Below are 11,570 nucleotides of genomic sequence, written 5' to 3' on the forward strand. Positions count from 1 at the left end.
CTCTGACATATGTAGGACTCTCTGGAATCAAAGGTTGAACAGCTGTGTCCAGATACTGCGCAAGTTGTTCGAGTAAACCCCTAATGGCCTCTATGAAAGTCGGTATCTCTGACATATGTAGGACTCTCTGGAATCAAAGGTTGAATAGCCGTGTCCAGATACTGCGCCTGGTTCCAGTAAACTCCCCATGGCCGCTATGAAAGTCAGTAGTGTTTCTAACATATGTAGGACTCTCTAATCAAAGGTTGAATAGCTGTGTCCAGATACTGCACCTGGTTCCAGTAAACTCCCCATGGCCGCTATGAAAGTCAGTAGTATCTCTAATATATGTAGGAGTCTCTGGAATCAAAGGTTGAATAGCTGTGTCCTGATACTGCGCCAGTTGTTCCACTAAACTCCCCATGGCCGCTATGAAAGTCAGTAGTATCTCTAACATATGTAGGACTCTCTCGAATCAAAGGTTGAATAGCTGTGTCCAGATACTGTGCCAGTGGTTCCAGTAAACTCCCTATGGCCGCTATGAAAGTCAGTAGTATCACTAACATATGTTGGACTCTCTCGAATCAAAGGTTGAATAACTGTGTCATTATACTGCACCAGTGGTTCCAGTAAACTCCCCATGGCCGCTATGAAAGTCAGTAGTATCTATAACATATGTAGGATTCTCTCGAATCAAAGGTTGAATAGCTGTGTCCAGATAATGTGCCAGTGGTTCCAGTAAATTCCCCATGGCCGCTATGAAAGTCAGTTGTATCTCTAACATATGTAGGACTCTCTCGAATCAAAGGTTGAATAGCCGTGTCCAGATACTGCGCCAGTGGTTCGAGTAAACACCCCATGGCCACTATGAAAGTCAGTAGTATCTCTAACATATGTAGGACTCTCTCGAATCAAAGGTTGAATAGCTGTGTTCTGATACTGCACCAGTGTTTCCAGTAAACTCTCCATAGCCGCTATGAAAGTCAGTAGTATCTCTAACAAATGTAGGACTCTCTGGAATCAAAGGTTGAATAGCTGTGTCCAGATACTGCGCCAGTTGTTCCAATAAACCCCCCATGGCCGCTATGAAAGTCAGTAGTATCTCTAACATATGTAGGACTCTCTCGAATCAAAGGTTGAATAGCTGTGTCCAGATACTGCGTCAGTGGTTCCAGTAAACTTCCCATGGCCACTGAGAAAGTCAGTAGTATCTCTACCATATGTAGGACTCTCTCGAATCAAAGGTTCAATAGCTGTGTCCAGATACTGCACCAGTGGTTCCAGTGAACTCCCCATGGCTGCTATGAATGTCAGTAGTATCTCTTAACATATGTAGGACTCTCTGGAATCAAAGGTTGAATAGCTGTGTCCAGATACTGCGCCAGTGGTTCCAGTAAACTCCCCATGGCCGCTTTGAAAGCCAGTAGTATCTCTAACATATGTAGGACTCTCTGGAATCAAAGGGTGAATAGCTGTGTCGTGATACTGCGTCAGTGGTTCCAGGAAACTCCCCATGGCCGCTATGAAAGTCAGTAGTATCTCTAACATATGTAGGACTCTCTCGAATCAAAGGTTGAATAGCCTTGTCCTGATACTGTGCCAGTGGTTCCAGTAAACTCCCCATGGCCACTATGAAAGTCAGAAGTATCTCTAACATATGTAGGATTCTCTGGAATCAAAGGTTGAATAGCTATGCCCTGATACTGCGCCAGTGGTTCCAGTAACCTCTCCATGGCCACTATGAAAGTCAGTAGTATCTCTAACATATGTAGGATTCTCTGGAATCAAACGTTGAATAGCTGTGCCCTGATACTGCGCCAGTGGTTAAACTCCCCATGGCCACTATGAAAGTCAGTAGCATCTCTAACATATGTAGGACTCTCTAGAATTAAAGGTTGAATAGCTGTGTCCAGACACCGCGCCAGTTGTTCGAATAAACCCCCCATGGCCACTATGAAAGTCAGTAGTATCTCGAACATATGTAGGACTCTCTGGAATCAAAGGTTGAATAGCTGTGTCCAGATACTGCGCCAGTGGTTCCAGTAGACTCCCTACAGTCGCTATGAAAGTCAGTAGTATCTCTAACATATGTAGGACTCTCTGGAATCAAAGGTTGAACAGCTGTGTCCAGATACTGCGCAAGTTGTTCGAGTAAACCCCTAATGGCCTCTATGAAAGTCGGTATCTCTGACATATGTAGGACTCTCTGGAATCAAAGGTTGAACAGCTGTGTCCAGATACTGCGCAAGTTGTTCGAGTAAACCCCTAATGGCCTCTATGAAAGTCGGTATCTCTGACATATGTAGGACTCTCTGGAATCAAAGGTTGAATAGCCGTGTCCAGATACTGCGCCTGGTTCCAGTAAACTCCCCATGGCCGCTATGAAAGTCAGTAGTGTTTCTAACATATGTAGGACTCTCTAATCAAAGGTTGAATAGCTGTGTCCAGATACTGCACCTGGTTCCAGTAAACTCCCCATGGCCGCTATGAAAGTCAGTAGTATCTCTAATATATGTAGGAGTCTCTGGAATCAAAGGTTGAATAGCTGTGTCCTGATACTGCGCCAGTTGTTCCACTAAACTCCCCATGGCCGCTATGAAAGTCAGTAGTATCTCTAACATATGTAGGACTCTCTCGAATCAAAGGTTGAATAGCTGTGTCCAGATACTGTGCCAGTGGTTCCAGTAAACTCCCTATGGCCGCTATGAAAGTCAGTAGTATCACTAACATATGTTGGACTCTCTCGAATCAAAGGTTGAATAGCTGTGTCATTATACTGCACCAGTGGTTCCAGTAAACTCCCCATGGCCGCTATGAAAGTCAGTAGTATCTATAACATATGTAGGATTCTCTCGAATCAAAGGTTGAATAGCTGTGTCCAGATAATGTGCCAGTGGTTCCAGTAAATTCCCCATGGCCGCTATGAAAGTCAGTTGTATCTCTAACATATGTAGGACTCTCTCGAATCAAAGGTTGAATAGCCGTGTCCAGATACTGCGCCAGTGGTTCGAGTAAACACCCCATGGCCACTATGAAAGTCAGTAGTATCTCTAACATATGTAGGACTCTCTCGAATCAAAGGTTGAATAGCTGTGTTCTGATACTGCACCAGTGTTTCCAGTAAACTCTCCATAGCCGCTATGAAAGTCAGTAGTATCTCTAACAAATGTAGGACTCTCTGGAATCAAAGGTTGAATAGCTGTGTCCAGATACTGCGCCAGTTGTTCCAATAAACCCCCCATGGCCGCTATGAAAGTCAGTAGTATCTCTAACATATGTAGGACTCTCTCGAATCAAAGGTTGAATAGCTGTGTCCAGATACTGCGTCAGTGGTTCCAGTAAACTTCCCATGGCCACTGAGAAAGTCAGTAGTATCTCTACCATATGTAGGACTCTCTCGAATCAAAGGTTCAATAGCTGTGTCCAGATACTGCACCAGTGGTTCCAGTGAACTCCCCATGGCTGCTATGAATGTCAGTAGTATCTCTTAACATATGTAGGACTCTCTGGAATCAAAGGTTGAATAGCTGTGTCCAGATACTGCGCCAGTGGTTCCAGTAAACTCCCCATGGCCGCTTTGAAAGCCAGTAGTATCTCTAACATATGTAGGACTCTCTGGAATCAAAGGGTGAATAGCTGTGTCGTGATACTGCGCCAGTGGTTCCAGTAAACTCCCCATGGCCGCTTTGAAAGCCAGTAGTATCTCTAACATATGTAGGACTCTCTGGAATCAAAGGGTGAATAGCTGTGTCGTGATACTGCGCCAGTGGTTCCAGTAAACTCCCCATGGCCGCTTTGAAAGCCAGTAGTATCTCTAACATATGTAGGACTCTCTGGAATCAAAGGTTGAATAGCTGTGTCCAGATACTGCGCCAGTGGTTCCAGTAAACTCCCCATCGCCGCTTTGAAAGTCAGTAGTATCTCTAACATATGTAGGACTCTCTTGAATCAAAGGTTGAATAACTGTGTCCTGATTCTGCGCCAGTGGTTCCAGTAAACTCCCCATGGCCGCTATGAAAGTCAGTAGTATCTCTAACATAAGTAGGACTCTCTCGAATCAAAGGTTGAATAGCTGTGTCCAGATACTGCGCCAGTGGTTCCAGGAAACTCCCCATGGCCACTATGAAAGTCAGAAGTATCTCTAACATATGTAGGATTCTCTGGAATCAAAGGTTGAATAGCTATGCCCTGATACTGCGCCAGTGGTTCCAGTAACCTCTCCATGGCCACTATGAAAGTCAGTAGTATCTCTAACATATGTAGGATTCTCTGGAATCAAACGTTGAATAGCTGTGCCCTGATACTGCGCCAGTGGTTAAACTCCCCATGGCCACTATGAAAGTCAGTAGCATCTCTAACATATGTAGGACTCTCTAGAATTAAAGGTTGAATAGCTGTGTCCAGACACCGCGCCAGTTGTTCGAATAAACCCCCCATGGCCGCTATGAAAGTCAGTAGTATCTCTAACATATGTAAGACTCTCTGGAATCAAAGGTTGAATAGCTGTGTCCAGATACTGCGCCAGTGGTTCCAGTAAACTTCCCATGGCCGCTATGAAAGTCCGTAGTATCTCTAACATATGTAGGACTCTCTTGAATCAACGGTTGAATAGCCGTGTCCTGATACTGCACCAGTGGTTGCATTAAACTCCCCATGGCCGCTATGAAAGTCAGTAGCATCTCTAACATATGTAGGACTCTCTGGAATCAAAGGTTGAATAGCTGTATCCAGATACTGCGCCAGTGGTTCCAGTAGACTCCCTACAGTCGCTATGAAAGTCAGTACTATCTCTAACATATGTAGGACTCTCTGGAATCATAGGTTGAACAGCTGTGTCCAGATACTGCGCAAGTTGTTCGAGTAAACCCCTAATGGCCTCTATGAAAGTCGGTATCTCTGACATATGTAGGACTCTCTGGAATCAAAGGTTGAATAGCCGTGTCCAGATACTGCGCCTGGTTCCAGTAAACTCCCCATGGCCGCTATGAAAGTCAGTAGTGTTTCTAACATATGTAGGACTCTCTAATCAAAGGTTGAATAGCTGTGTCCAGATACTGCACCTGGTTCCAGTAAACTCCCCATGGCCGCTATGAAAGTCAGTAGTATCTCTAACATATGTAGGACTCTCTCGAATCAAAGGTTGAATAGCCGTGGCCAGATACTGCGCCAGTGGTTCCAGTAAACTCCCCATGGCCGCTATGAAAGTCAGTAGTATCTCTAACATATGTCGGACTCTCTGGAATCAAAGGTTGAATAGCTGTTTCCAGATACTCGCCAGTGGTTTCAGTGAACTCCCCATGGACGCTATGAAAGTCAGTAGTATCTCTAACATATGTAGGACTCTATCGAATCAAAGTTTGAATAGCTGTGACCAGATACTGCACCAGTGGTTCCAGTAAACTCCCCATGGCCGCTATGAAAGTCAGTAGTATCTCTAACATATGTAGGACTCTCTTGTATCAACGGTTGAATAGCTGTGTCCAGATACTGCGCCAGTGGTTCCAGTAAACTCCCCATGGCCGCTATGAAAATCTGTAGTATCTCTAACATATGTAGGATTCTCTGGAATCAAAGGTTGAATAGCTGTGCCCTGATACTGCGCAGTGGTTCCAACAAACTCCCCATGGCCACTATGAAAGTCAGTAGCATCTCTAACATATGTAGGACTCTCTGGAATCAAAGGTTGAATAGCTGTGTCCAGATACTGTGCCAGTTGTCCGAGTAAACTCCCCATGGCCGCTACGAAAGTCAGTTGTATCTCTAACATATGTAGGACTCTCTCGAATCAAATGTTGAAAAGCTGTGTCCTGATTCTGCGCCAGTGGTTCCAGTAAAATCCCCATGACCGCTATGAACGTCCGTAGCATCTCTAATTTATGTAGGACTCTCTGGAATCAAAGGTTGAATAGCTGTGTCCAGATACTGTGCCAGTGGTTCTAGTAAACTCCCCTTGGCCGCTATGAAAGTCAGTAGTATCTCTAACATATGTAGGACTCTCTCGAATCAAAGGTTGAATAGCCGTGTCCAGATACTGCGCGAGTGGTTCGAGTAAACTCCCCATGGCCGCTATGAAAGTCAGTAGTATCTCTAAAATATGTAGGACTCTCTCGAATCAAAGGTCGAGTAACTGTGTCCAGATACTGCGCCAGTTGTTCGAGTAAACTCCCCATGGCCGCTATGAAAGTCAGTAGTATCTCTAACATATGTAGGACTCTCTTGAATCAACGGTTGAATAGCCGTGTCCTGATACTGCACCAGTGGTTCCATTATACTCCCCATGGCTGCTATGAAAGTCAGTAGTATCTCTAACATATGTAGGACTCTCTGGAATCAAAGGTTGAATAGCTGTGTCCTGATACTGCGCCAGTGGTTCCAGTAAACTCCCCATGGCTGCTTTGAAAGTCTGTAGTATCTCTAACATATGTAGGATTCGCTGGAATCAAAGGTTGAATAGCTGTGTCCTGATTCTGCGCCAGTGGTTCCAGTAAACTCCCCATGGCCGTTATGAACGTCCGTAGCATCTCTAACATATGTAGGACTCTCTGGAATCAAAGGTTGAATAACTGTGTCCTGATTCTGCGCCAGTGGTTCCAGTAAACTCCCCATGGCCGCTATGAAAGTCAGTGGTATCTCTAACATATGTAGGACTCTCTCGAATCAAAGGTTGAATAGCCGTGTCCAGATACTGCGCCAGTGGTTCCAGTAAACTCCCCATGGATTAAGATTTGTGACGTTGGTTTAGTGTTGTCCTTCTATGGGGGTCATTCCGAGATTGGAGGTAGCCATGGTGCTCTTAGCACCATGGCTGCCTCCCATACCGTGTCCGACTCCTGTGTTGTTCAATGGGGACTTACCAGTCCATTCCGACCCTGGAGGGGCCGGTAAATCCCCATTGAACAAACCATTCCCCATTCCCATTGAGCCCCCACAGGGCTCAATGGGAATGGGGAGGGCGCTAATAACGGGCTCGCGACTAGCAAGCCCGTTATTAGTGCCCTGGTCATTTAGCAGGACCCGTTAGGGATGTGTGGTCAGACCACACGTTCCTTACGGTTCCCGCTAAGGGACCTCGGAATTGGCCGGTAAGGGATTACCGGCACTGGTCTCCTTTACGGTGCTGGTAATCCCTTACCGCCCAACTCGGAATGAGGCCCTATATCTTTTAAGGTAATTAGGGCTGAAGCGAGAGGAGTCTTGTGAAGAGGCAGAGTCTGGTAAATGGGGTGGAGTAAAGCAGGGGCGCAAGCACTTTGTTGGGCCAGGGCAGCTTAAATCCTAAATATGTCACTGCATAGACGACATAATATTATGTTTGGGCAGCTATCGTTCATGGGGTATATTCCATCTCCCGGTACCTAATGGCATCATAAACTCGAGCTCCGCTTTCATTGTCTATCAGCTTCCCCTTAGAACCTCTGGATGGAATATAGTCCCATAGTCGATAGCAAATTCTATTGTTCCCCAGTGAATGTCTTCTTTTAGAAAAATACTGCATCAAACAGTGAAAGTGAAATTCATGCCCAGGTGCATTTAGCTTGTTTCTGATTTGGCTGTGTGTTGATGCATTTAGCTTAGTTGCAATCATCTTCTGTCCTATCCTTTTTCTCTAACCCCACCGGTCGCCTGCACACTTGCCTGCTTTATCTCGCCCCGTGCCACTTGCTTGATATGTCTGTCTCCCTCCTGATGTCCCCTTCTCTCTCCTTTCCCTTCTTTGTTTCCATCCTCAGCACTTACCCTATCAGAATTGTCACCTTAGGAGCCTGTTTGTCTCCGCCCCTCCTCCCGCATTTGCTTTCCTCCCTCTCCCCCTCCAGTATGATCTGAAATGCCATCAGGCCTATTACGACAGTTGCTTATTTTGTTCTTCTCCTTTTCCCTGTTCCCCCCCACCTCTTGTTAAATTCTGGCACTACCACATTTGTCGTCAGGTCTAGTAAGGTAGCCGCTTGTCTGTCTCAGTCTCCTTCCTTCCCCCCTCCCCTCCTTTTTATTGTCAAAAGATCTTGCACTGTCAGAAATGTCGCTAGACCGTGTATGACAGTTAATTTCTCATTCTTTATGTATCAAAGACTTTCTCCCTTGTTCCCATCCTGCCTTGAAGCGCTTTGAAACACATTGGGCCTCATTACGAGAATGGAGGTAGACATGGAGCTATTAGCTCCATGGCTGCCTCCGTTCCGGGCTCCATTACCGGGTTCCTGGATTGGGGACTTACCGGGTTACTCCGACATTGGAGGACCCGGTAAGTCCTCCTTGCAGGAACCCATCCCCATTCCCATTTGAGCCCCCATAGGGCTCAATGGGAATGGGGAGGGAGGTAATAATGGGCAGATTACATCTGGCCCGTTATTGCCTCCCTCTTCCCCTCGCGGGACCCGGAAAGCACGCCTGGTTTTACCAGGCGTGCTTTCCGGGTCCCGCGATGGGAAGCTTGTAATCGGCGCTCCCATAATGAAGGGGGCCGTTCCCGTACCAGCCCCCTTCATTACTGGAGCGCAAGCCTTATAATGAGGCCCATTGTGTATAGGCGCTATATAAATAAACAACCAATCAATCAGGTCTCATCTGTTCATGTATGGGGGGCAAATACGACTAGATTTGTACTGAATATTGTACATGTAAGTCTGTGTAGGATTCTCCCAACAAGTACTTTTTTTCCATGTCTCTCTCCTGATTGGTGTAGGCTCACAAGTGTGGCTTCTCACGGGGTCACCCAGTGAGTTTGTGAGCGGGGTATAAAACAAGGATTAACAACTGTGGTTGATCTATTGATTTTTGGGCTGTACGATGACATAAAATAGTAAACAGTATCTCTGCTTCTTTCAACAGAGCATGAGCAGCCATCATCAGCGGATGCATTCTGGGCAGAAGTCCTACGAGTGCACAGAATGCAATGAGCACTTTAAATGGGCATCACACCTGAGAAGACATCTGAGAACACACACAGGGCCAAAGCCTTTTAATTGCTCGGAGTGTGAGAAAAGCTTCACTCGGTGCTCACATCTGCAGCGGCATCAGAGGATCCATACTGGGGAGCGGCCATACCAGTGCTCGGAGTGTGAGAAAAGCTACTTTTCCAGCTCACATCTGCAGCGGCATCAGAGGACCCATACTGGCGAGCGGCCATACCAGTGTACAGAGTGTGAGAAAAGCTTCACTCGGGGCTCAAATCTAAAGAAGCATCAGAGGATCCATACTGGGGAGCGACCATACCACTGCTCAGAGTGTGCGAAAAGCTTCACTTATAGCACGGATCTGGTCAATCATCAGAGGAACCATACTGGGGAGCGGCCATACCAGTGCTCAGAGTGTGTGAAACGCTTCACTCAGAGCTCATATCTGCGGCAGCATCAGAGAATTCATACTGGAGAGAAGCCCTATCAATGCACAGAGTGCAAGAAAAGCTTCAGTGCCCCCTCCACCCTGAGGAAGCATCAAAGGATCCATACTGGGGAGCGACCATACCAGTGCTCAGAGTGTGTGAAAAGCTTCACTTCTAGCACGGCTCTTGTCAAGCATCACAGGATCCATGCAGGGGAGAAGCCCTATGGGTGTACAGAATGTGGTAAGCACTTTAACCGTGCATCAAACCTGATGGCTCATAAGAGATCCCACACAGGAGAGAAACCCTACCAGTGTACAGAGTGTGATAAATGCTTCACTCATAGTTCACATCTTTATAGGCATAGAAGGCGCCATACTAGAGACTGACCGTACTAGTGTACAGAGCGAGAGGATCTTCATTCATATAATTAAAAGCCATGTTTATGTTGGACAAGGACTTCCATTACAATTGTACATTATTTATTTAAAATATAATCAAGAGATATTGTGTACATTCCTAACAGTTCCACAAGTGGCCCATCTGAGGCTGAAGGTGATATAGGGGCCAAAAAGTGGAATTCCTTTCCAACCACTGATCCATTTCCTAATCATTATCTAATCTTTTGGGCATCTTGGAAGTCCTGCATAAGCAGCCCTGCTGCACTCTCCTGGTTGAATGTTGCATGCTATAGAGGTTAAATAAGTTAAGCACCCACAGCAAAGGTCTACCTATAACCTGCATGGCTCATGCACCATTCTCAGTGAGATAGCTAAGCGGGTTGGCCAACTGCTTCAGAAATGTAGACGCCGGATATCGAGCCCTCGCTGAAGACTGAGGGCAAGGACAAGGCAGACTGTGGGAGTCCTCCACCTCAACAGCATCCTGTATTGCTGCTTTCCTGTTCTGTTGGCCCCGCCCACTGTGCCCCAATAGAAGCTGGATATTGAGCCCTTGGTGAAGCCGGACACAGGGGTAAGGAAGTCTGTCGCCTCCACAGGTCCCTGTCCTGACACTTTGCTGTTCTGTTGGGCCGGCCCACCCTGCTCAAAAAGATGCTGGATATCAAGCCCTCAGCAAAACCAGAGGACAAGGGTGAGGCAGTCCACGGCACTATGCAAAGGGCTGTGAGTCTGTATGTTTCCTATACAGCCCCTGCTTTGCTGCCTGACTTCGCTTGATACAGGCTCTTTGGACAACTAACTTTCAAAGTACTCAAAAGTGCATTTATTTTTTAAAGCTATTTTTCTTGCCATCTTGACCCAGCTACAGATTTATGGTGTGATCTAAAACCTGCCCATCAATCCCAACTGACTTTTAACCCTTTAACTGCCATGGGTTTTCCCCCCAGTGCCAAGGCCTTTTTTGGTGATTTCGCTATGTCGCCATTCAATGCCTTGTAACTTTTTTGTTACATGAGATATCTCAGCCAAATGTGGCCCCTTTTTTCCCACGTGGAGGCGGTCGTAACGCCACCCAGGAATCCTAGGTTGCTGTGGGGGGGGGGTGAGAGAAAATAAGCAAAAAGGGCGAAAATGTTGTGTTTTTTCAGAAAATGCCAATAAAATGATGTACAAAGAAGCCTGTGTTTTTTTCCTTGTAAGAGCTAGGAACAAATGGTTTGCTGTGCTGAATTCCCCAATTTTCTGGCTTTCAAGAACAGATTGAGTGGAAACGAAAAAAATAATATTTTGATGTGGTTATCAACCGTTTTGTGAGAGGTAGGCGATTTTGGCCATTTTTGCCAATTGGACATTCATGGACGGAATGGAAGAAAAGGGTAGGAAAGCCGAATTGGAGTACAGAAAGGCATACATTTCTGAAAAGTAGACAAAATTCCAAGTTTCGGAAGGGATGATTTGCGTAGGTCGGCCAACAACTAGGTAGGGAAAAATGCCATAGATTGGGGGAAAAGCGGGAAAATGACTGAAAAAAAGGTCTGTGGTGGACATGGTTGGCTTGGTACGGCAATGGCTTCTATGAATTTTGAGAAAAGCAATGCTCCGCTACGTTCCCCCGACTGAAAACGGTACCTCACGTGTGGGTGCACCTACCGGGAGCGCAAAAGGAAAAGGGTAACCCACTGGTAATCCCAAGCCTTTCCGCACAGCACATTTTGTTAATGTGGGCAACCTACAGATTTAGGCCTAGGGTGTCGAAGCCGGCAATGAAAACAGGGAACCCCATGCATTTCCCAAAAGAGGACAACCGTGGGAATCCACAGAGGTCTGACCTACGCAAATCGGCCCAAAATGTATTACCCACA

The 11,570-nt window shown here is 46.3% G+C and overlaps 1 protein-coding gene across 2 annotated transcripts in view; it reads left to right on the top strand.

Moving 5' to 3' along the window:
• LOC138489299 (zinc finger protein 436-like) overlaps positions 1-10,877 on the top strand; it is a 148,067-nt gene extending 137,190 nt beyond the window's left edge. For both annotated transcript variants that reach the window (XM_069616999.1, XM_069616998.1), the window contains exon 2: positions 8,812-10,877. In XM_069616999.1, the coding sequence (XP_069473100.1) occupies positions 8,815-9,693 (879 nt within the window). In that variant the 5' untranslated portion in view covers positions 8,812-8,814 and the 3' untranslated portion in view covers positions 9,694-10,877. The remainder of the gene's footprint in view (positions 1-8,811) is intronic.
• The last annotated feature ends 693 nt before the right edge of the window (positions 10,878-11,570 follow it).

The sequence above is a fragment of the Ambystoma mexicanum genome, chromosome 9, assembly GCF_040938575.1.
Source record: "Ambystoma mexicanum isolate Mex_15411 chromosome 9, UKY_AmexF1_1, whole genome shotgun sequence".
NCBI lineage: Eukaryota > Metazoa > Chordata > Amphibia > Caudata > Ambystomatidae > Ambystoma > Ambystoma mexicanum.